Here is a 26,786-nt window from a genome sequence, read left to right on the forward strand (position 1 = left end):
CATGGTATGATTGCTAATGCGACAACAATCCACCAAAGTTCTTTTGTTATGTGTTTTGTGAGTGCTGTTATTGATTTTGTGTCAAAAAACTGATACATCATGCATATTCCTTCTGTTCAAATCTAGAGTAATCTATTTATAAGTTTACCTCTTCAGGACAAAGTTCATGTGTTGCGTTCATAAAATGTGCACAGATCATAGGGAAGACTATACTGAATCTATGCTGTGCTGGGAATTCCATACATTGTTTGAACTGGTGTTCATAAATCTGAGTATAAAAGCTGAAAAATAAAAAGATAAATAGCTACCAGTGTTAAACAAAAACATCAGTGTTGATTCAAGAAATCATATTGGACCTTTTCTATGTACTTGATATATATGATATTTGTTAAGAAATATTATAATTATTTAATCCGTAAATTATTGTTGGCAATCAACAATACAATTATTTAGTGTCTCCTTTTCTTATTAATAAGCTTACTCAAATTTAAACTTACTTCAAATTTAAGTTTTGAATGCCAATTTTCTTGAGTAAAAGTAAGATAATAACATCATCAAAACCAATCTTAATATGTTTTTTGTAAATCGTTAAGCTTATCATTAATTCAGATTTGTTTCAAATTGTCTTTTATGTCAATATCAATAGCATGTTTGATTATGGTACAGGAAATATTTGTATTCACCTAGTGCACTTCAATCTGAATGAACAGTTCATAGGCAGATCCAGGGGGGGCCCTGGGGGGGCCGCCCCCCCCCCTTTTGTGGGAAAAATTTGGTTGATTATATAGGGAATCATTGAAGCATGACTGGAGCGGGCCCCCTCTTAGGTCAGTCAGCGGGCCCCCCTTAGGAAAAGTTCTGGATCCGCCACTGGAACTGCTGTATTAGCCTTATTAAGTGAGAAATAATAATTTGGGGATTGTATCAAAAATCTGTCACATAGCTTTGTCAATTCTTGTTGGTTGTAATTCCTCTCATAGACAGGAATATATGATACAAATAGCACATTAAGTTGTGCGGGATGTATAAATACGCAACAGGAAAGGAGTTCAAGATTTCACCCATGTGCTTAATATATTTATCCATTGAGAGTATAAATTAATTGGAAAATAGTTTCATGCCTTCAGAATATACATTTTATTTTCTTCAGTTTCCTATTTCAAGTTAAATATGCTTTGTACCATATGATTTATTTTCAAAAAGTTACGTTCACCAATTATTTCTTCTTAAATACAAATCTTTAACAAAAACAGCTATTTAAGGGGAAGTTACTCTATATTTCATTTCATGCAAAGTACATTGTTCAAGATTCAAATGAATATTCTCAAATATTTATATTTCTCTTTTAGTTGGATGAATTTTGTTCTTAGAATATTAATTGGACAAAGGGAAATAACTCATTATAAATTTGTTTGCTCCTAGATTTTTGTAAGACAAGGTAATGTCATATAATTATATGTATATATGAATGAAGATATCATGAATAACAGAAATAGAGAATAAGATAACCAATGCAAAAACTGTTAAAACGTATGATAGAAATAGTTTTTTAACAAAAAAGCAAAAAAAAGGGGAAATAACCATCAAACTGTTTTAAACCTAACTAATAAAAATATCTATTCTGACACTAAATATTGAAATATCATCTTGTTGCTGAAATTTGTAGCCGGGGAAAGCACAAAATTTTATTACAATAAAGTCTTGGAGAATTAAAATTGATAAGATTTGGATAAACAATCAGCTTCTCCTCTTCAGATCAATATTATTCCATAAAATTTGTGAAAATATCATACTGAAAGGTCCATGTTTTGATATGGTGATAGGACCTTGCAGTATGATATTTTCACAAAGAGTTCTCCCCAGGGCCTTTAAGCATCAGGGAAATGTGATGCTGTAATCTTAAATGTAATGCAATTTGAATTGGTTTTCTTATAGATTATGTTATAGATATGATGTTGGTTTTTTTTTAAACAAGATGGTTTTTCAATTTCCCCTGTTTACCAGGATGCTAAATGAAATGTCTGGGGAGAACACTGGTACCGTAACCCCCAAAAATTTTCAATAAGTGTACTTTTTCACTTTGCTTAGGCAATGTAGATTTTCATTTATTTTCACAAAAATCAGTGGTTCTCTTCTGCTTTCATCCACCATAAAAAACAATGTTTCTATTATGTAAACAGTGTCACTGAATGTGGCATTAAACACCAACAAAAAATACTGAAATTTAGTCACTCTGGATTTGAACAAACGGATATCAAACAGTCAATCACTACAGCCTCCTTTTCACTCAGTAGGGTTAAAAATAATGAATATGCATGCTTTATTCATCAATTATTGGAGTTCCTCTGCATTTTACCTACCAATATATTGATAAATCTGAAGTTTCCACCAACATTTGATCTAAGTAATCCACCATCTTTGTATGGAAGCAAATAGTGTTCATGTGTTTGGCAATATCTATATGATCCTTCAGTATCAAGGCTGCTTTTCCTACACTTGTATATGCCTGCAAAGGGAGGAAACTCTTATAAACTTTTTTCCTCCCTGATTTTGAAGTGTCATGTCATTATTGCTAAGCAATCAGGAATATGATAAACAAAATTATTATTCACTGTTAAAATTTCAATTTTTTTTTTCTTTGTAATTTATTGACAAATGTTACTGTGGTCCAGATGGCAATATTTCTTTTCATCTTCTTAAAATTCAGTACATGTATACCTCAAATATGTAAATTTTCTTAGAAAAATGGTTTTTTTTTTTTAAACCGTACAGGGATCATTGGAACCTGCTAATTTCAATTTGACATTTAAAAGAATAAGAACATTCCTACCATTAGGATATAAAATAAATGTTGTTATAAATAGTTTTATCAAGTAGATACCATAGAGTGGGGAAATTCCATACAGGAAATATTATGCTAAAATATTCTATGACCTAGATTTGATCTTCAAGGAGTAGATTTCAAACCAAACAAAAAATGAACCCTTTAATGGCATTGGTAAAAACATACCTGAAGCCTGAACCAATCCAGTCTGATTCCTCTAAAGTCAAATAGTACATTTTCCTCAACTGAAATACAAAATGTTGGAAATACACTAAACAAATTAAATTGGATGAAGTGAAAATGTACAAACTCAATTATTTTATATTTATTCTAATTTTACAATTTATAATTCATTAAGTAATACTTAGTTTTTATTTATTCACTAGAAGAATTTCAAGGTGAATATATTGTACCTTTCAAACTCAATGTTTTTATTTACCTTTTCTATAATCTTGTAAACTTATAATAGATGTTTGAGGTTAAATTGATCCTTAATCCAACCATTTTCGTTTGACAAATTAAAATGCTGAATCCTTATAAATTAATATTGACCTTGCTGTTTTGGTAAATAATATAAACTGAGTCTAAATTGGTCCTAAATCCAAATGTTGAATTCTTTAAAATTACTTCACTGTTTTTGAAATGTATATCCTTTCAATAAGTTTTAAATCCATTAATAACTTTCTAAACTATGCATAATCTTAATTAGTCCTGGGTTAGAAATAAAATAAGAACAAATGATAACAAAAAAAGTATTCACACAGGATATGTATTTTATATTTATCTATTAAATGGTAAGAATTTTTTTTTCGATCCTTATTATATTATGCTACTGTACCCACTATTAAAAGAGAAACTCTTAATGAATATGTGATAGCTTTATATGTTTTTGTCCTTTTTGTAGTTATACTCTTAATTTATTGGGTTTTTTTGTCTGATGTAACCTACAACCCCCAAACAAATAACAATATGAATTATATTGATTTGAGCAGATATTAGTGACTTTTAAGTCTTGCGTCTTATCTTTATTTTTTCCAAAATGAAGAAAAATTTCCCAAAATCTTGTGAAAAAAATGATTATCTCCCCTGCTTTCATCCAGTTCGAACTTTTTAAAATATGACCTTTTACAATATTTATTGATATAAACAAAATCTTTTTTGGGATATTAAATTCCATATCAAATAAGAAATATAAAAGCATAAAATATCACAATAATAAATAAGATATATTAGCAAATTAAAATCCTACTGGTTACCGTTGGAAAAGCTAAATTCAATTTTTTTGTATCATTTTGATAGCCTCAGTTCCAACATACCAAATATCAATAGTTTTTAGCACCACCTTTACCAATTGGAGAGGTTTAACATATTCAAATAGAGCATTAAAGTAAACTACAAATGACACAAGAAGTCAAACATGTTTAGAAAACTAAAAAGTGAGAAAAAAGAAGGTCACCCATGTCTTTTCAACTTTTATCAGGGTTAGTGCTTCTTTAAGTTTATTTATATGTCTAATACAATGTTTAAAAAGTTATCATGGCTTCGATTTACTGATCGTGTGATTTACCACAAGGCCTTATATGTTCATAGATGTTTATATGGATCTGTCCCAGAATATTTGTCTAACAAAATCTCCTATGTTACAAATAAAAATGGAATGCAACTTAGATCAAATACTACCCAATTACTTAATATACCAAAGGCAAGAACAAACACTTTTAGAAGATCTTTTTTATATTCTGGCCCAACTTTATTGAATAAACTACCAGAAGCACTAAGACACATGTAAAACATAAATACTTTTAAAACAAACTGCTTTAAGTTTTTACTTGAAAATCCAGGAAATATTTAAATGACTATGTATCAACTTTGATTTATGTTTTCTTATGTTTTTCTATGTTATGAAGAAATTGTGTGAATTGCATTGTGAGTGGAGTGTGAGGGCCTCAAGGGAGAATAGGGTTTGTACTAATTGAGCATACCCTCTTGAAATAAAGATTATTATTATTATTATTATTATTATTATGTAAAAGCATTTACTATGCATACATTTTTGGACTTCATATAAAATGGACTTTTGTTAACACTTTAACATCCAAATAAATTTACAAAATGAAGCATTGATTTTTAATTTTTTTCATTATTGATTAAAATTTCTTTACACATGAGAGTACCAAAAAAAAAATTGGGGTGGTAGTGAAAGGCTTTTATTTAATCATGGCATAACATTTTGGGCTAATAAAAAGATAAATACAATCAGTAATTAAATGTTTGTAGTATTAAACTTTCACATGTTTACTTGATTGAATGTGCTTCTTGGTATTGACAGTAATTTAATAGTTTCATAATGAGCAAACTATTTTTGCATATTTGAGTGATTATATTTTTTTTAATACTTTTTATAACTTACTTGCACTCTTTTTCAATGTTCATATTTTCTCTAGATTTAAATGCAAACTGCGGCAAAACCAAAATTTAAATATTCATAAAAATCTTTTTCTCAACACAATCAGGATGACAAAAATCCTAATAGGACCTATATTTTGGTATATAATGTAAGCATTTGCTTAAAATGATTCCAGTTATTCATTATATCAATAATTAATACACAAACCTTGTTTAACGGTTAATGATGCAACAGTATTATATAATGATGATAAAATAATGGATTCGTCTTCTGGACAGACTGCTAAATTCTATAAACAAAAAAAACAACATTATAAGAAGAAGGTTTTTTTGGTTAACCTGTAAGGAACTGAAAATCCAGGAAAATATTTCAGGCATGCCTGAAAAGTATATCAAAAAATTATAATAATAAACACCTTGTTAGAAATGCATTATGGACAAAACATTGATAAGACCTTTAATAAGTTGGGAGCATATTAAAAGTCTGAATTTATTTAATTGCTATATAAATAGGAAAAATGGGATCACATCACTTGTGTTTTTGCTCCATAAATTAAAAGAAAAATTTGCAGACACTTTTCTAGTATATACAAATATAATCTAAGGTACCTCCCCTTATAAAGCATTTCTAAATAAAAATTCTGTATTTATTGAAAAAAAATCTATGAACACATTAATTCATTCATTTAAACTTAGTTTCCACAAATATATTGCACTTGTTAATCAGCTGATTTCAGGTAAAATCTGGACCAACATCGTGGTCATTTGCAATTCAATATGGCAGAATCATAGCATAATATCTGAAAATCTTTCCATTCATCTTTCTACAGCCCAAAACTGCTTCTTAAACTAGAATTAATCTTTATCCTAATAAATCTACAGATTAAAATCTTTCTATTACTCAAGTGAGTTTAAATCATATCCCCATAAACTAAGGTACAACTTGAATAATTGATTTTTCCTAGCTTACTTAACATCCATTTAAAAATTCCTCCTGCATATTGAGATCTTCAGCTTAATCCGCCCGCTCACAATCTTATTTTAAAATCTTTCCATTAGTCAAATTACATAAGAACAAAACAACCATTACCTGTATAAGTTGATTTAACAAGACAGAGTCATAACCAGACAAATATTGCACAAAATATCTCTGTAAAACTTGGTTGTATTTCTTCACTAAACCTGCAAATAAAAAGATTAAATCATGAAATATGCAAATCTTTAAGATCTGTAATCTATATAATAAACAGATGATGTGAATAAGTAAGAATGGACACACTGAAATGTCTTGCCTGCTTTACTGATGGTGGTTGAATTTATGCTGAACGTCTGTTACATGAAGGTTTGCTACAAGTATCACATGATCAACATAAACCAGGTAACTAGGTCAGATAAAACCTGCCAGACAGACATGCACAAGTTACAATCATACCATGCACCAAATAGAGTTAGTCTATTGCCTAAAGTATCTGAGAAACAGACCTTCATGTAATTGCATTTTTCAAGCAGTCATTGAACCTGGAAAATGAGGTCAAGGACAATGGACACATGACGGATGGAAACTTAGTAACAGAAGGCATCTGAAACAAGGTATGACACATCCATATCTTCTACCTACTGAAATACAAAGCTTTTGAATTGTTTAACATTTGTTATTTTGAGGCTTTCTATAGCTAACTGCTGTAAATTCAGAAATTATTGCGTGCATTTATTAATGCTATTTTGTCATTTTAAATACGATTTTCATCTTTACGATTTTGAGAAAAGTCCTGCTTAATTAGATAAAATATTACAAAATGGGAGTTTTAATGATTGCGTTAAAAACTCTGTCGCATTATTCGCAATAATAAAAACCTCGCAATAGTTTCTGAATTTACAGTATTTGGTATGGGCTTTGCTTATTGTTGAAGGTCTTCTGACCTATTGCTTTTAGTTTCTTGTGGAGAGTTCTCCAGTGGCAATCATACCACATCTTCTAATAATTAAGGCTGATGCCAGATAGTATATATCCAACATTAATCAATATGTCTCTCATTCTGTGACTTTTGCTGCAAGTAAGACAATCAGCAACTTTAATAACAGGACATCTGATGTTCAACAGGCTTTGTTCTGACAGACAGATCTCTAAAAGAAATCACAGTATTTCACTTTTTCAGTGTTTGATTACATTATACGTTAATCCTTACCTCTTAATTCTTCCATGTAAAACAACAACTCTGGTAATTGTCTACAAAAAACAAGATTTTTTTTTTACAAATGAGATGTATTACAAATAATGGACCATAATAAATCATAGAAAAATATCTATTATTAAAAACAAAGCTCAAGACCATCATAAATTATTAACTTCATTTTTACAAAACAGTTGTACAAAATATATATTCTCCATGGTAATTGATGAGATAAATTGTTTTTTAGAGGTGTAATGACCTTTTTTATGTTTACTTTGCAAAGATGATGAATGTCTCTTTAAATAATAGACTATTTTCGTATTACTTTAAATAATAGACTATTTTCATATTACTTTAAATAATAGACTATTTTCATATTACTTTAAATAATAGACTATTTTCATATTACTTTAAATAATAGACTATTTTCATAGTACTAACATTTTTCTCCTGATTTTGAAATAATTTCAACATGTTGCCTACTCTGTAAAAGGTACTCAGTCAGATAAGAGATGCCAAAAAAGGGAAGAGAAAGCTTACTGTTTTCTGGTGGTTTTATTGTGTATAGAACCCATATAACAGTTAATTTTTCATGAAAATTGTACCATTTGAAAGTTTAATTTTGCTTTTATAAGTTGCTTTTTTAAGACCAAGTATTAGGATGTCCTACCACAGAGGAGGTTATCTGTCAGGGAAAAAATATAAACTGAGAAAACATAAGTTGGTAATGAGAAAAATAGTCTATCCTGTGGTAAATTATGGTTCACTTACCATAGTTAAAGTATTAAGGCTTTTTTTTTTATATGTTCCCTTGAGAGTAAAACCCTTAATAGCTTTTATTATATATAGTAATACTATTCTGCCAATCATTTATTGGTATTTTTGTGAGTACCAGTTTTCCTGGATTGTTGAAAAATTCCTGTTTTGCTGACGCTAAATCCTTTTATCAATTTGTATTTAAAAGGCAAACTAACTAAATGTTTACCTGTCAACAAAATCTTCTTGTGACAATTTAATGTTGTGTCTTTTAGATGGAGGATTATCAAAGTGTCTTAGTAACCAGTGAATTTCATCTCTTGTGATGGACAAACCTTGCCATACATACAAAGCCTAAAGATAAACACAAACAGTTATACAATGTATTTGATTCAGTAAAATAATATTTCCATTTTTCCACCAAAAATTAAACACAATTGTATATATGGAAACATAAATAAAGTGTGAACATCTTTATAAAATAAGAAGACAGTATGTATGCTTCCCAGAGAGACAACTTTTCATCAGAGAAAAAATGATGTAAAAGTTGCTTATCTAATGATTTCCATTCAAAAATTATAGGTCTTTGACAAACTGAAAATGCACTTTTTATTAAGGCCAATGTCATACAAAATAACAAGCATACACTATTTGTAATTTCAAATCATTCTTGGTAAAAAGGGAGGAAACTCAATATTTTTTTAATCTTTTTACTTGGCTTCATAATCTAGAACTTCAAATAAGACATTATGTGTTTACCTTTGGTCCAAGAAGACCTGGTTGATCAGCATATATCTGTGTCAGTTCTCTTAATGCAGATCTTAGAAATTTTCTTCTCTCCTTGTGTATTCCTGGCCTATAACATAATTATAATATTTTGTATATAAATGAAAATAAAGGTAAACAAGAGCAATAAAGGTACAATACTTTTGTTTATATTTTGTCATGCCAATATAGACTTTGTGTCATGAAATAATATATCACATTCCTTCTTTTCTATTAAAGAAATCCTTAAAAGATAGGTTTATTTGTTATCAAATTCTTAACTAAACATATAATCTTTCATTTGCTTTAGATAAAAAATGTTTGTGGGTGAGAATAATTAAAAGAGGATTTTTTTTCAGTATGGTCACTGAAAATTAGTTTCTCCAAGAAATTTTAATTATTTTTCAAATGGACTCATTACATGATTTTAAAATAAATGTAATAAGAATCTAGTAAAAAATTAAAATGAATTTACTCTAAATTTTTTATTGTAATTTTCTCTTCAACATCAATGAGAAACTTTGATTTATTGTTTTTGGAATAACATTTCCTGATTACTAAGTAATAAGTAGCAGTTGAGGACATAATGAATATAAGTTTAAAACAAGCTATAAAGGGCCCCAAAATTACTAGTGTAAAACCATTAAAACAGGAATAACAGTCTAATCTCTATAAAAAATATCAATATATATTCACTAAAGGTGATTTTGGAATAATTATTTGGGATGATATTCCTACACAACACCTCATTACCAAATACCTAGAACTGTGTACTTACGATGTTTGTAATGCACTATGTTGGAATTCTCTAACATCATCTATTTTCTTCTTCATATTGTGTCTAAAAATTGTAAAAGTAATAAAATAATTATTAAAGCACATGATAAAATATTTCTTTATATAGAATATCCAAAATGTTGGACAAAATTTTGTGTAACATATGGTTTCTATGAATAATCGCACTAATAATCGTAGCAATTTATCTTATATCCATCCAACTATGAGTTGACATGAAGAGAAACAATAGTGGCAATGTTTCTTGTCTTTGGGTTTTGTTAAGAGTGTGTAAATATTTGTATTCAATTACTGTGAATTAATTTTTTCATGAGTACTGTGGTTTAATTTAATTTCATGGGTACCAATTTTCGTGGATTGAGGAAAACTTAAATGTTCGTGGATATTTAATTTCATGGTTTTAGAGAAATCTGCATACAAGCCTATAGAAAATTTGGTATTCGTTGAACATTAAATTTTGTAGTTCGTTTGTTCCAACGAAATCCAAGAAAATTGGTATCCAACGAACAATAATGAATCCACAGTACCAATTTTTTTGTGGATCGAGGTAATTTTTTAGTGGATACTTGATTTTATTGTTTGTTTAAATACGATCTTATAGAAAATTGGTACGGTAATTTGTTGAACATTTAAATTTGTGGTTTACTTATAACCATGAAATCCACAAAAATTGGTACCCCACGATTAAACATGCATCGACAGTATACACAAATTAAACCCATGGAAATCATACTTTGATTTGACAATATTTTAATAGAAGTAATGAACAATCCTAGACCATGTTGATGGTGTGATTAGAACATATTTTGACCTATAATTTTTGCGTGAATTAAAGAAAAACATACTAATTTCTCAGATTGTTTGGAAATTATTCCCCTCTTTCAAAATGTAAGAAACACTAATTAAACCATACTTTGTTACTCACCCTTTAATTGTTTCAAAGAATGATACAATGAATCCATGTATGTGTAACACCTCATCTCTACACAGCTGTACAATATACCCTGACTGTAATACTTGTTTCCAGAGATCCCAGGCCTTAGCTTCTTGTAAATACTGGTAACATAACATCAATCCAACTATAGAAAGGAATCAAATATTTTTATATTTTATGTTGCCCAATTCCATATTAAAGTTATCTTGTTAGAATTTATTTAACTGTATAAATATATATATACAAGTAATTCTAATCATCCCAAAATTTGGCATAGGTCTATAGTGCCAGTTAGAGTATATTTTTTCCTGCAAAATAATTTTATTTTTTGTTTGTTCACAAACCAATTGCCTCGTATAATTGCAAAATGTAATGAATATATTGTATCTCCCTTTTTTAGATTCACTAATTTTTACCTTTCTATTTTTAATTGATCAACCTTCTGCAATTTACACAGCAAAACAGTATTTTACAACGCCACAGCAAAACAGTATTTTACAATGCCACAGCAAAACAGTATTTTACAATGCCACAGCAAAACAGTATTTTACAACGCCACAGCAAAACAGCATTTTACAACGCCACAGCAAAACAGTATTTTACAATGCCAAGTATATATACTGCTGTCAATTGGCTACTAGCAACAGAACAAATAATGTTAAAGTTTCTATTTTTTAGTGGCAAAAAACTCATTATAAATTTGTATATGTTTTTTAGTTGTTTTTTGGGTCTTAGATTAGGCAGTTGGTTTTTCATTTGAATTGATTCACATTTTGTAGGGGCTCTGAATTTTATAGCTGATTATTAATTATTTGTTTTGCCCATTGCTGAAGGTTATTCATTTAACTATTATTGCTTAAATATGTGTCAATTGGACACTGGTCAATAGTTGTCTAATTTGCAATCATAAAAAAATATCCTTACTATATGGTCTGCCAAAAATTACTATGATAACTCTACCACTCTTATTCAACCTGGTTCAAGGAAGTTTAGATCAACAATTAATCAGAGAAATGATTATAATTACAACATGTGCAAACTTACAAATTATCCATTTTTCCATTACATCTTGGGACAGATATTCGCACTGAACCTATAAAATAATTGTGCACACACATTAATAATAATTCAATCATATTTTTTATAACTATCAATAAATCTGTCACTGTAAGGTATTTAATATCCACAGCAATTTTCCAAAGTGTCAATCATTTATGAAAAAGAGAGGTTAGCAGTCATATATAATTCCACAGAACTTTCTCTTGTTGGGCTTTATATTGTATATTGGTTGCCCGTATTTTAGCATCCAGGTTTGTTCAAGGTTCAGGTATAACAAGGAACAGTTAACTTTGAAATGGTTGTTTTTTGCCTTAAGTTTAAAGAAAGAAAATGGATTTTTTCATACAATGTTGGTCATTTTGAAATGACTTACAAGTTTGGGCCCCTTTATCAACCTGTCGAAATTATTCACACTAAACTTAAAGCATCAACAAACTTGTTTTGACCATTTCATTGCATTTGCTTCATAAAATTTTAAAAGGAGCAAAATAATTGTGTAGGTTCCTTTTGTAGAAAATGAATATAACTGAAATAAACAAACATCAAAATTTCCTAATATCACTGTGCTTAAACGGCCGTGGGTAACTTAAGTTACCCACAGCCCAAGATGGCGGACTCTAAATTTGTTGAAATGATAGTTGATACGAAATCTACTTTTTTCATGATCTATGTAAATATTGATAGGACTTTTGAATAAAGATATCACTTACCATCACTTCAAATTTGTTAATTTTGACTTCACTTTAGCGCAAGGCCAACTTTTGAAAAATGAATAAGATGTCCGTAACTTATAAGTTAAAAATAATCAGAGTGTCCGTAACTTTATTTTCGGATGTGGGTAACTTTTTTTCAAAATTGTAAAAATTAACAATTTCAACACTTAAAGGACAATAAACACTATCAAACCACTTATATTATTACATAGGTTTATACAATAACAATATGCTTCAAACTTAACAAGAGAAAAAGCAAACCAGAGTGTCACGGATTTTCCGTTAAATTTTTAAATAATTATTCCCGGGATAAAACGGGATTTTACGGTACGGCGAAATTTATCTAACATTCTTCTAGCTTTATAGATTGTTCACTGATGAGTCCTTGGTCGGTATAGCGGTGGAAAAATTGATATCCTTTCCTTTAAATAATTTCTGAATTGTTAGCCAAAAAAGTATGGTCTCTTCACTATATCTAGTGTGATGTGTTGTAGATTGCGAGAAAAAAAGTGCCAATATCTAGAAATATTGTTGAACAGAATTCAGTTTATTATAGCAATAAAAGTAGATTTAAAATATTCTAAAAGTTTCATTGCAATTTGACCTCAGGGATTTAATAAGATCGGGTATCAAATCATACACATCTTCTTGAAAGGTTTGGACTGATTCATTTATGTATTTCTGCTAAGGATTGACCTCCGAACTTGTTCTCCTAAGGTCATTTTCATATGTTCACTATTAATGTAATTTCTACAGTTGGAAATGGTGAGATTTATAACCTGCATGTCATGATTTATCATCTAAAACTTAAGCAGTTAACAATCTATAAAGCCAGTAGAATGTAAGATGCATTAATTTTGCCGTACAATTTTCTACATAAGAAAATGCCTGTACCAAGTCAGGAAAACGGCAGTTGTTATCCCTTCGGTTGAGCTTTGGATTTTTCTATTTTATAAGGGACTTTCCTTTTTGAATTTTCTTCAGAGTTCAGTTTTTTGGTAATTTTACTTTTTAATGCCTGTAGATTTCTACCAAGGCAGGAATATGACCGTTGTTTTCCATTCGTTTGGTGTGTTAACTTGAGCTTTTGGCTTTGCCATTCTATAAAGGACTTCCCATTTGAATATTCCTAGGAGTTCGATATTTTTTTTATTAATCATTTCTTTTTTTTTATAATTAAATCTACGAATAAAGATTCTTTGAAAGTTACCGACATCATGCTAAAGTTACGATATACCTATTGGTACAAGGAAAAAAGTTACGGACAAGTTGTTTTGAAGTTACGGACATCTTAAGTGTTTTGGAAAATCGTGCTGTAATCGTTTATTTTGTAGTATCAAACCACGTTTTACATTGCAAAGTTTCCCTAAAAGATTTATATAACTTTTTAATTACTGAACATTTCTTTTGTATGCATGGTATTGTAATTATATAGGAGCAAACTTCCTAACCGAAGCCAGGCGGCTCCATCTTGGGCTGTGGGTAACTTAAGTTATCCACGCCCGTTTAAGCACAGTGAATATACAGTATTTTAGAAAGATCCTCTTTTAAGACTACAATGGCAAAAAAGATACCTTCCAAAGTCTAAAGGGATTTGTTAATTATTTGTTGATGAACACACTATTAAATTCTTACCATATCTGTAATGGGACTGTTCATTATTTTAGCAGGTTCTGCTAACAAACTTAACATCTGTGTAGATCTCATCAGCTCTGCTGTTAAATTCCGTTTGGGATAAATTACATGTAGTGACATAATGGCTGGGATCAAAACCTGAAAGAATTCATAAGATCTTATAAGAAACAATTTCTCAAACACTTTAAAGAATTTGCTTATTTTGGTAAATTGACAACATTGGCAAACGCATATGAAAGTTGTCAATTTTGTTTTAGTCAATTTTCGCATTTTAAAATATATTTCAGGTTGCCAATTTAAGAAGTTCAGTCAACTTTTCCTCTAGAACACATGGATTGAAAGTGACATTTCAAATATCTTTACAATCACAATTCATCTGTATCATGCTTTCAAACTAATATTTTTAATTTTTTTCAGCAAATTATGAGTTGGAACATGAAATTCCGCTTACTTTTCCTCTAGAACACATGGATTGAAAGTAATAGGTTTCATATTTCCAGCCAATTCTAAATTAAAACTTGTAAATGTGTTCTATTTTTTAAATTTAATGTGTTATTTATTTACCCTTGAATGAGGTACAAATTCCTCTGACATTTTCTTCATTGGATGATCGTAATCCTGCACCATTTGTCCAAGTCTGGGAAAGGAGGTATCACTGAAATATATAGATAAGAATTGTTATCATTTGTATCATTTGTAGCAACTGATTTATTGTATTTAAGTAAAATCATGGAAGTATTATATAGACAGGAACTTGAACAAACTGACTTCAACTTTATAGTACAATGCCACAAAATCAATAAGTATTTGTTTATTAACTCGACTTGTAGAACATATTCCTGAGATTTATTGTAACTATGGAACATATCCAAATAATCAGTTGTGTACTTAATTGTCAAGGAATGACAAGAAAAAATATAAACAATGCAATGGTGGCATCACAGATACCCCACAAAGAAGTTATAACATTCTTGAAATACTCAGTCAGAACCTTTTATTTTCCTAAATAAATCAGTGGGATGTGAATGTTCTTATTTATTGTTAGAGTTCCTGTCAATAAAATACTTCCATGGTGAAATTAAGTACTGTCAAAGATTATTTCTTCATAACAAGTGAAACTGCGAGCTACTGCTCACTGATGATACCCCCGCCGCAAGTGGATAATATTAATAGTGTAAAAATATGCAAGTGTTCGGTAAACAGGAAGTTGTCGAGTGATGAATCTGAAAACGCATCACACAGTATAGCTGACTTATATAAATCCTGAAAATAAATTTCAGAAATCCTTGTATTGTAGTTCCTGAGAAAAATGTGACAAAATTTTTCAACTTGGCTATCATGTGTAAAATCATACAAGTGTTCGATAAACAGGAAGTTGTCAAGTGATCAATCTGAAATTGCATCACACGGTATAGCTGACATATATTATAATAATTACTCTGTATTGATGACATCGAGAGTTTTTCTATGAATTTAGTCTTATCAATGTCAACTGAAGTTTCCTTTTTTCCCCCCTTTTTAAAAAAAAACAAAACTGGTTCTTTTTTATTTTGTTGGCAACAAATAAAAATATTATGCATTAACATATATATACTAACCCTGCACCATGAAGGAATTCATGTGCTACATTAAACAGAGATAATACTAATCTTCTGTCATCAACTTTAGACACCAGAACCATGATTGACACATAGGTTGTCATAAGGTCAAGGTATTGCTTGGTCAGGTCATAGTTCAAGGCCTGAAAAAAAAAAAAAAAAAATAGAAGTAACCCTATGAACCATTATGATATTTAAAAGTTGAAGAATCTTTTGTTTTTAATTAAAAAGATAAATAAGTTATACAAGGTTCACCTCAAAATTAGGATAAATAGGGCAACTCCTTTAACCTTAATATTTTTAGGGGCCTATTGCATAAATTAATTTAATGTTGACGATCATTTCATGGAAAAAACTCTATTCAGGAGGTTCTTTTTAAGCATAATAAACTAAATAAAAATATTTAAATATGTCTCTGTGAACACTCACAATGTCCAAATGAACTTGGCAAGCATCAATAGTGGTCAGTAAATCTGTAACATGGTCCTGAAAATATAAAATTTAACATTATGTTAATATGTACAACATTTATGTAACAGATATTCACAATTGGACGAGCCATAGATGACAAACCTGAGTACTTTTAAACAGTTTATTTTCATAGTTGTTGTATTTCTTTCAAGATTTGTAGTTGTAAGCTAATATATATCATGTGTATCATATGAATTCACCCTAATATTAGTTGGGGTTGGAATCGCATTGTTTTTCTCAAAGGTTTGTTTTAAGTGTTTTTAAAGCATTGTTTGTTTTTGAATATATGTATTTCATTTTTTTTTAATTGATGTTATTAAATGTTAATGTGGATATGTATATATGGATATAAATCATATATTTTTTAAGGTATGGCCTTTGTTTTTCATCTACATATAAATGATGATGTGAATTTCTGTTAAACATCCAGTGGCAAAGGTTGCAGGTATTTATCCAGATAAGAACCTCTTAACGTGATATAAAGATGAAGTCCGCTTAAAATACTAGACCAACACATTGAACCTCTAGTTCAAAATAATAATCGGAAGGAAGACATGTTAACCCTAAATGCTGAGTGTGTAGCATATTTTTATTATCCTTCAACCAAAAGCATTTTTTTTCTGTTCTTTCGTGTCTCCTTATATATTCTTTATTACCAGAATTAAGACCTACCTTTAAGTCCATGATATCAACAAATGTATAGTAATACAGTGACAAAGATTTGACCACATCTGCTTTGATGTTTTGGATTGGAGATAACTGAAAAAGAAATTAAAATAAATTTCAATATTATACATTATAAATTCAGACACTAATTACAACTGGGCAATTAAACCGTTGTTTTTCCCCTTTGAATGGTTTTACACTAGTAATTTTGAGGCCCTTTACAGCTTGTTGTTCGGTGTGAGCCAAGGCTCCGTTTTGAAGGCCGTATATTGATCTATAATGGTTTCCTTTTTTTAAATTGTTACTTGGATGGAGAGTTGTCTCATTGGCACTCACACCACATATTCCTTTTTCTCATTATTGCATGAATTGGATCTATTATATAGAACTCAAATTCTAAATTCTGTTCACAACATTTGAATTCAATATTTCATGAAATTTTCAACACTTTAATTTTGCTGAAGTTCATTGATCAACAAAAGCTGTTATAAATAATAACAATAATTTTTATTTTCAAAGGTATGCTGTATTCATAAATATTTGTGGGGAAACTATTTTGGTGGATTTCATGGCTACTGGGGAAACATGAATTTATATGATCAATTTAGTACAAATGATCTATAGGCTTGGTATGCAAATGTTTGCATGGGATGGGTTAAAACATAAATATTAGTATTTAAACATAGATCAAATTTCCTACAGGAACGACAGCCCAATATTCAACATTTATTTTAATCAAGTTTCCACATAAATTTGCCATCAATCAAAATAATCAAAGAAAACTACTTTGCTCATTGTTGAAGACCATACAGTGACCTATAGCTGTTAATTTCTGTGTCATTTGGTCTCTTGTGGAGAGTTGTCTTAATGGCAATTATACCATATCTTCTTCTATGTATTTAGTACTGTAAAAAAAAAATCGTCCACAGAGTATTTGTGGACACTCAAATAATATATAGTAAAATGAATATAGCTAATATGTACAATGTAGTTACAGCCACAGGCTTAATTGATGAAAGTTTGGAGATAACATTTATATCAATGTCTGTGAGTGAATTCACATTTTTTTAGACATTCACTTGGACAAACTCATGCATATATTGTAAGAAACATAGTTTAGAGTTGGTCTTTTTTCAGAATCAAGCAAGTTCGATTAAGTTGGATCATTGGTATATATTTCCGCTGATAGAAATTTCTTATACTTAACAAGAATGTAGATTTGCCCATGCTGTTTTCAAACAAACAGTGTATAAGAAAGCATTGGTCGCCAAGCTATTTTTCAAGTCACAAGTGGTACAGTATAGCACATATTTTGCAAAGAATGTTTATGTAAAAAAAAACTTTTATTGAACATGAAAAAGAAATCTATGAGATAAGTTTTGGAAATAAAGTATAAGATATGTTTTAATATATGCACTGAGGAGAAAAACGAAGCAAAAATAGAGTCACCCACCTTGCTATCTTGCTACAAGTAAAAATTAGAAATTTCTCCAGTTTTCCTTAAACACTTCTATCATCATTAACTCAATCATTTTCATAAAACACATGTCAATCAATTTTGTATTTTTTAGCTTACAATGTAGAAACAATATAGACTCAGGGTTCTCACTAAGGCGAGTCCATGAGTCCTGGACTCATCAAAACCTGTCTGGACTCACTATTGTCAAAACTGGTGAGTCCACAGATGCATCAAGATTGAAATATTTTGTATAAACTGAACACAGTTACACACAAATATCTTCATTTTATAGCAAAATTTAAAAGTGATCTGAATTTAATGTCATTGCATTGCTCTGTTAGGAAATGGAGACTAAAACATTACATTATATTGCAATAAAATATTTTCTTCTTTCTGTTGGACTCATCATGGCTAAAAATGATGAGTCCCTAAACTCACCTTCAAAAATCCTTAGTTAGAACCCTGTCTAAGACTAAAACTAAAATGTTGCTTAGGTCTAAATTGCTATCTAACCATCATGCTGCATACCTCACATAATAAACTATTTTATAGATATAGGAAGATGTGGTGTGAGTGCCATATTTTAACTTGTTTGATAAAATTATACAGCTTTACAACTTTTGTGACTTTTTTCAGCCATTTGGAAATAGAAAAACCATACCTCAACTATAGCTTTTTCTTCTTCACACAAAAGACTTACCGTTGATGATTTGGAATCAATGTTTGGAAATTTCTTTGCCAGGTGTTTGAATACAGCCTCCAATGATTTTTCTGATAAAAACGATGGCTTATTTTCTGGATTACCAAGCATCTATAAAATACAAAAACAGACATAACTTTTCATATTCACATTCAAATTCTTAAAAAGTTTAACACTATTGGTATTTACACTTGAGAAGGTTAAATACTATTATTAATATTTGCACTCAAAAGGGAGACAACTATCAACATTCAAAAAGTAGAAAGCTATCATCTGCACCAAGAAAGGGAGACTATACTGTTAGCATAAAGTCTTCATTTTCTTTAACTGCTTCCTTAGAGTTTGGCTTTAAAAAATTAAGTGTCCAGGGAAATGGATTCAAATACAGAATCTTTAGAAAGTGACTAAAACATGAAATGTAGGCCAAAATCAGGGAAATTTTGCTGAACAGTATGAATAGTTATGGTAAAAGTTTTACCCTCAATCAATGATATAAGTCTCTGTATATCTTTAAAGAAATCAGGTCCTCTATACATGCATACTCTTTTATTCAAGTTCAATAATTGCGAATTAGAGTAACAAATGATTAAATGGAAAGTATGATGCAGATACAATATGTATATATACATGTATCATGTATATCAGAGATACATTCATACGTAAAATAATGAAAAAATAAAATGTTTTCAATGAACTTATGCTTTTATAAATTAAAAATTATAAATGACAAATGACATCCACAGATAGACAATATACATGTAAAGCCCAATCACCAGAATAAGAAAATGACAACACTGTATATATATTGTCCATTTGACATCTATATATTTATAGAAAAAAAATCATAAAAAATGAAAACAAAAAATATTTATACTTTCTGTATTAATTAGGGATGTCAAAATGTCTGAAATCTAATACTCGGATACTCGGTCAAGATACTCGAGTACTCGCGAGTACTCGGATGAATCTTAAATGTCTACTGAAAAGTATAAATTTTAGGTGTGATGCAGAATTTTGTTTGTTTGTTATTACCTTCCATAAACATATTAATGAAAGACAACAAAAATAGCTTAATCCTCTGTGTTTGTGTCATTTAAACAATGAATTACCGACCGTCGTTTCTTCAAATAATAGTAACCTATCACTGTGACAATAGCAATTTTTTTTATGTACGTGTTCATGAACCAAAGTCCAATAAAATCATGAATATTTGCATATCAAGTCCGCAAAAGTAGACAATATATTAACTATAGATTAAAGATTATAAAGTTTTAAATAAACATTTATTACATCAAATGTACATCTCATACCAATCATGTTTACAAATAACTATTGATTAACAATTAAAGGTGAGAAAATTCGAGGATCAAAGGTAAGTTTACGGCTTGTAGTATAAGTTACTGAACCGTGTTTTTACACCGTTAAATGCCACTAATCAGATGTGTGGGGTTCAATGCAGGTGACTTTTATCTTGTTCTTGTTTAAAAAAATTATCTGATCTACAACTTCAGCTGAAAGTCTGTTTCTGAGTTTAGTAACCACAAGTCCGGCACATGAAAATATCCTCTCAGAAGGAACGGACGTTGCTGGTACTGCTAACACACGTTTTGCAATTATAGATAAACGTGGGTATTTCGTCTCGTTTTCTGACCACCATTCAAGTGGAGATTTATTGAAATCAGATTTATCTAGTAAATAACTTTGTAGTTCTAACTCGTCTTGAGACTCCGGATTGTCAGGCGATTTACTAAGCAAAAAGTCAATTCCACTTGGTCGTCGTTGTCTCTTTGGTGGCGGAGTATCGGAGCCGCTTGTCTCTGTCAACCGTTTTAGAGGCATTTCATCGATAAGACCCTCTAAAAATTCCTCTGCCGTTTTTCTTTGTTCAGAAGATAAGAAAGTTAACTGTTTGTATCGGGTGTCCATGAGTGATGCAATTACAGGTGTGGAACAGGCAGTCTTCTTGTCATTTGGTTGATAACGTCGATTCAACTCATCACTGATGACATCTTTGGTCTTACGAATTATAACTTCGTCAGCATCTTGTACCTTTAAACTTCTTCTTATTAATCCACATACAATCGGATAGACCTCAGACAAAGATACGCTGTTTTCTGAACACATGTACGTCGTTACATTAGATAAGTCCATAAGAACTGTGGACAGATCATTCATCAATTCCCACTCATGATCTTTAGGAAGAAATACAGCGGAATCTGCTTTTTTTGTCATTTTCTCGTCTAACAATATATCCGTGAGAGTACGACGTTGTTCCACCAGACGTGAAAGCATTGCCTGTGTTGAATTCCACCTTGTTACAACATCCTGTACTAACTCATGTTCAGGAACCCAGGAAGTTTTTGTCTATTGCGCATTTCTGCTGTAACAGTTGTTGAATGTTTGAAATGACCAACAAGTTTTCTACATTTTTGAATCAGTTTTGCCACAGACGCTAATTCAAACACGGGTTTGATACACAACTGCAACGTATGACCGAAACATCCGAAATCGCCCCACTCTAAGCATTTGTTACCAGCACACTCCATGTTTCGGGCATTATCATGAACGCATGTATCAATTTTGCCGTCTAACTCAAACTCGCTGACAATGGATTGCAGTTTATTTGCAATGTTGTCCCCCGTATGTCTTTCAGGCATGGCTCGCGTACACAACACATTAGCCTTTAGTTCCCAATTATCAGTTATGTGATGCTCAGTAACAGTTATGTAACTTTCTGTAGCTGTGGAGGTCCATGTATCCGTTGTGAGTGATGCACTCTTGGCAGACGATATTTCGGAAATAAGACGCTTTTTCTGTTCATCATATAATTTTGCGATACGGGATTTGATTGTATTACGAGTTGGAACCTTATACTCTGGTGCGACAATGTTCATTAGTTTCAAAAATTCATCACCCTCAACAAAACTTAACGGCAAGTAATCCTTTACAACCATTTCTGCGATTGCTAATGTAATTTTTTCTTTTGTGTGAGAATTTAGTTTTCTCGGTGAATTGATGAAACTTTGTATTGAAGACTGTTTCACTGGTGATTCTGCAGGGCCCCCAGCCGGGTGTTTTAGCCTTATATGATTAATCATATTTGTTGTACCACCACAATACTTTAATTCCGTGTCACAAAGAGTGCATTTTACAGTATTTCCATGTAACACTCGTTTAAAATAACTCCACACGGCTGACTTTGGTGGAGGCATTTTAATGTAATGAATTTAAATTAGCTAATTTAAATGATATTTTTGATCTGAGTTGTTTTTACGATGTTAATAGATTTTAAATTAAAACTACGAAGGGTATATTTCAAAAGGTACGTAAGTGGATGAAATTTGAGGGGAAAGTATCATGATTATAAAAAAGGCTAACGAGTATCCGAGTAATAAAATGGTACTCGAGTACTCGGCCTTCCGACCGAGTACCCGAGTACTCGAGTACTCGTTGCCATCCCTAGTATTAATATTCAAATAAATGATTCAAAAGATCTCCCCCTTCATTCCAGTATCATGCTTTAATTTTTAAATCTTAAAATTCTACACGGGATATATGTTTATGATGTTGATTGACTTTGATTCCCTTTCCCCTCAACTTATTTAGTGCATCATGGTACATGTGGTATACCCTTTGGAATTGCAAGTGCATTGTACATGTTTTACATACACAATATGTGCATAGTTCATACACAATGTGTACATATAGTACATACACAATGTGTGCATAGTTCATACACAATGTGTACATATAGTACATACACAATGTGTGTATATAAGAGTGACAAAAACATTCAAATCAAAATGTGCAAATGTTTCTCAAAACTAATATATTATACAAATATTAGGTGCTAAGTAAAATTTATCATATAGTTAAAAATATAGAAAAATCACAATTCAATAAAAAAAAATATTCTATATTCTGTATATATATATAACCTTTAAAAACTAAAATTTAGTAAATTTTAATTTCCAATAAAAAAAACAATACTTCTAAAATGTTCTACTGTAAATTAAAACTGTCCAAAAAGTAAGATACTAAACAAAATTAATTAGAATTAACACATTGCATTAACCATTCCCACCAGAACCTGCACTGTCTAAGTCTAGTATCTGGTAGTTGATGTACCTTAGTTATATACATGTACCAGTATATACAGCTGTTTTACTATTTTGGAAGTTCTATCAGGGTGATATGAAGGTCATTGAAGCCAGCAGGTGAATTAAATACCCCTTATACCAAATTCAAATTGACTGGCTAACATGACTAATTGAAATTTAAATTTACACACTTTCAGTATAAAGGATTAATGGCATAAAGGACATTGATTCTAAAAATGAAGAAATCAAACAAGGAATACCCCCCCCCCCCCCTTTTTCCCCACCTAAAAAAGAAGAGAGGGATAATAAATATCTAAATATGTACTTGTATATTTACAGAGGGAGCAAACAATCATTCAAATATTTTTTTATTATTTTGAAGCTCCTTTTTTTGGTTTATTTTTAGAACAAACATATTGTTTTTATCTTGCCTTTCTTGGAAAAGGTCTATATCAGGTCTTTAATGTGTCTTTCAAGTTTTGCAGGGGCTAAAAAAAACACTAAATGTACAAAAATAAAAAACAATGACAGACAAAAATCACTTAGTCTAATGCTACGAACAGATTTAACAAAAAAGTAAAACAAACAGACATGCTGACAACAACGCCATCTACTTACAGACATCTGTTAGGTCATGTGATAAAAAACAAACTGTTAGTATATCAGCAAAACCATTTGTATGCTGCACTTGATTAACAGACAAAAGAGGAAATGTCCTGAGCATCTGGGTTAGTCTCTCTTTGCTTAGGGCCGAACATAAAAGTATTTGTGTTTACACTGTACTGTCACATGCTGATAAAACAGGGAAGGAACATGAAGGTACATTTTTTGTAGTGATTTTATTTCTTTCACACTGAGTCTGGCTATGGGAGCAACATTGTGACTTTAACAGTGCTAAATAAAAATTGGCCATAAAAAACTTAGGGTACATGTAGGGGTACAGTAAACACAAAAACTTTTTTTTGGCCTAGTCAGTTCATACTAGATGATTTGATCAAACATCACTTTTTCTTCTAATAATACATACATGTACTGTACATGAAGATTCATTGAAAATGATTTAGACCAGGAAGATAACCAAACATACAATGAAAGTTTCTTTTTTTTTTAATCAGGAGAGAAATGATTTCCTGTATTGTGAGTATTTTCCCTCGACATCCTCGTAAACAGAGAAATTTGAAATACCATATTGTTTGTAAAATTATAGCAGTACAGCCTGGTACATCCTTAACATAATCTATAAGAAAACCAATTCTGATGGTAGTTCATTCAAGAAATATAGCATCATATTACCATGATGTTAAAAATCCCAGGGATAAAAACTGATTGTATAATCCAAACAACAACAAAAAAGATGCACTATACAGCCAAAGCTACCAACATGTTTTATATAAAATTGTGTGCAATACCAACTGTCAATATAACTGTTAAAGATATGTAGTTAAAAAATATATGAATGTATGCAGATTTTTTTCTTGAAAGTTCTCTTCAGATTATAAAAATTGACAACAAAATGCATTTTATAAACCAGTCTGACAGTTGCAACCATGATGTTATAGCATGTCTAGGGCATTTCCCTATCATTCAAAATTAAGTATGAAATTGAATGCACTATTTTCATGAATGAATAAACAATACATGATAAAATAAGGGAATAAAACATACAGAAGAAGCTTGCACTTCATACACATGGGCAAAGCCTTGCCTTTCAAAACACCATGCATTCGTAAAAACAAATCTTTAAACACAAACAACTATTGCTTACATCCTTATATTTACTGAATGCCTAGAACCAAAACAAAAGGTCAAATAAATTTAATCAAAGGAACTACATGTAAATTCAGCATGCAAGCAACAGTGATTTGAAAAGCTCTTTTTCAATAGCTGAAAGTTATAAACAAAAGTAAGCATTGAAAAAATATCCAGAAAATCCTCAACTATTTTTAGACTAACATTTTAAAATGAAGAATTTAGAAAAATCATCTAATATTTATTTATTTTCACCTTTTCGGAGTCTATTTTAAATGAGACCAGCTTTACAGTGTTAAAATTATTTTCTTTTTAGTACACATTCATTTACTGCATTTTTAATGATGTAGGTGCTTTTACTATTTACAATGATTGATTTTCATTCTGTTGAAAAAGGCAAGTAATTTTATTTTCAATTTTAATGATGACTCATTTTCAAAATCCTCCTTACCCACCCACCCCTAGAAAATGAAATGGTCATCCCCTAAATACGCAAATCTGTATACATTCATAAAATCTGACAATGTTTTAGTAAATTGTACATGTAATTACCAAAAGTATGAAAGTGCTAAAAAATGTTTTATAGTACATGTTATAACTACAACATGTACAATGTCATGAATGTATAACTATTTAAAAGCCATAATTTACAAGAAAATCATTCTTTTTTCATCTAAAAGCAGTTAGTAATAGTGACTTCCTTAAATTTATAAACTATATATATATTGACTAAAACATGTAATAAGTGCCAACATGGCCTAGGACAAGGTGAAACATGATACATTATAAAATACTTGTTTTTTAAGTGTTATTAAAAATATTAATGCACTCTTCCTTACAAATTAAAGTGTGACACAGGATTTGCTGTTACTTACATGTAAAATGTAACTTACAATGTAGGAGTGAATTATGAAAGTCAAATTTTTGTGCATGAAAAAAAGGAAACATAGTCTGACTGTTTATGTGAAATTACAATCTTTATTATTAGATAACATGGAAAAAGGAATCTAACAAAACTGTAAATGTGATCTGGGATCTGACCAATGTGGGACTGTATGATATAATTCTTTGTATTAGTCTATGAATATATGGTACCATCAGGAGCATGATAACTAATAAATAAATAGTGACATAAAATTACCAGTGTGATTCAAATTACAGAGAGATTATAGTGTCAAGTTGACACTTCTAAAGACTAAAGACATCCATATAATTTACAAGGAACTACAAAAAAAGTTAAAAATTCATCAAAAACACAGGAACTATTTTACACACTGACTTAATTTAATCTCCTCTTTCTCCTGTTCCAAGTTAACAGTCCTAGAAAAAGGATCTTTGGCATTTCATTTCACATAAATAATTTTTATTTTTATTTGACTGTCAAAAACAAACCTTTTTGATATTGTAAATGCGTGTTAGCATTCCACGACCTCGCTCGTTCATGATAGTTAGCTTTTCTGCCAGCTTCTGCTGGCTTGGCATCATTCCTCGAGACATCTTTGCTGTTTTATAAGACAGATTTTGCTAAGAAATGATATTTAGATATTCTTCAACCATTGTATACTTCCTTAAAAGACACTTCCGGTTATAACAAACAAGAGGCTCATATGGTTTGTGGGATTATCTCCCCTGGTTAAACAACTGGCATATTAAAATAATACCGGGCAACAATTCAGATTTAGGATTATTTAACAAATTCCTGTCAATCTTCATTATATTTATAGTATATTGCCCGATAACAACATCTTTTTTTAAAATGCCAGTATAAGCCAAACAGAACTTGATGCTGGTAAAATACTAGTCTGGGAACAGTGTATCTAACGGGAAAAAATATACTAGTATATGTTCCTCATGTCCTGTATTAGATATACATTATTTTTTAAGGACTTTCGAAGACGCCCCTCCTCTGAGTAACGATTTGTTGGGTTTTGATTTGTTTAAGAATGGACTTTTTTGTTTCAATTGATGTACATAGTCACTAGTCT

The 26,786-nt window shown here is 30.3% G+C and overlaps 1 protein-coding gene across 1 annotated transcript in view; it reads right to left on the reverse strand.

The window, feature by feature from the left end:
* The window catches only part of LOC134683281 (nck-associated protein 1-like), a 50,973-nt gene extending 24,579 nt beyond the window's left edge, over nucleotides 1-26,394 (reverse strand). The window contains exons 1-18 of the mRNA XM_063542474.1: nucleotides 26,194-26,394; nucleotides 18,953-19,063; nucleotides 16,800-16,886; nucleotides 16,086-16,142; nucleotides 15,657-15,799; nucleotides 14,623-14,713; nucleotides 14,059-14,196; nucleotides 11,696-11,744; nucleotides 10,643-10,796; nucleotides 9,701-9,763; nucleotides 8,917-9,013; nucleotides 8,387-8,511; nucleotides 7,417-7,457; nucleotides 6,321-6,412; nucleotides 5,439-5,520; nucleotides 3,011-3,069; nucleotides 2,361-2,506; nucleotides 149-281 (exon numbers count right to left, since the gene is read on the reverse strand). Of these exons, the coding sequence (XP_063398544.1) occupies nucleotides 149-281; nucleotides 2,361-2,506; nucleotides 3,011-3,069; nucleotides 5,439-5,520; nucleotides 6,321-6,412; nucleotides 7,417-7,457; nucleotides 8,387-8,511; nucleotides 8,917-9,013; nucleotides 9,701-9,763; nucleotides 10,643-10,796; nucleotides 11,696-11,744; nucleotides 14,059-14,196; nucleotides 14,623-14,713; nucleotides 15,657-15,799; nucleotides 16,086-16,142; nucleotides 16,800-16,886; nucleotides 18,953-19,063; nucleotides 26,194-26,298 (1,773 nt within the window). The 5' untranslated portion in view covers nucleotides 26,299-26,394. The remainder of the gene's footprint in view (nucleotides 1-148; nucleotides 282-2,360; nucleotides 2,507-3,010; nucleotides 3,070-5,438; nucleotides 5,521-6,320; nucleotides 6,413-7,416; nucleotides 7,458-8,386; nucleotides 8,512-8,916; nucleotides 9,014-9,700; nucleotides 9,764-10,642; nucleotides 10,797-11,695; nucleotides 11,745-14,058; nucleotides 14,197-14,622; nucleotides 14,714-15,656; nucleotides 15,800-16,085; nucleotides 16,143-16,799; nucleotides 16,887-18,952; nucleotides 19,064-26,193) is intronic.
* Nucleotides 26,395-26,786: the final 392 nt, after the last annotated feature.

This window comes from Mytilus trossulus, chromosome 9, assembly GCF_036588685.1.
Source record: "Mytilus trossulus isolate FHL-02 chromosome 9, PNRI_Mtr1.1.1.hap1, whole genome shotgun sequence".
Classification (NCBI taxonomy): Eukaryota; Metazoa; Mollusca; class Bivalvia; order Mytilida; family Mytilidae; genus Mytilus; species Mytilus trossulus.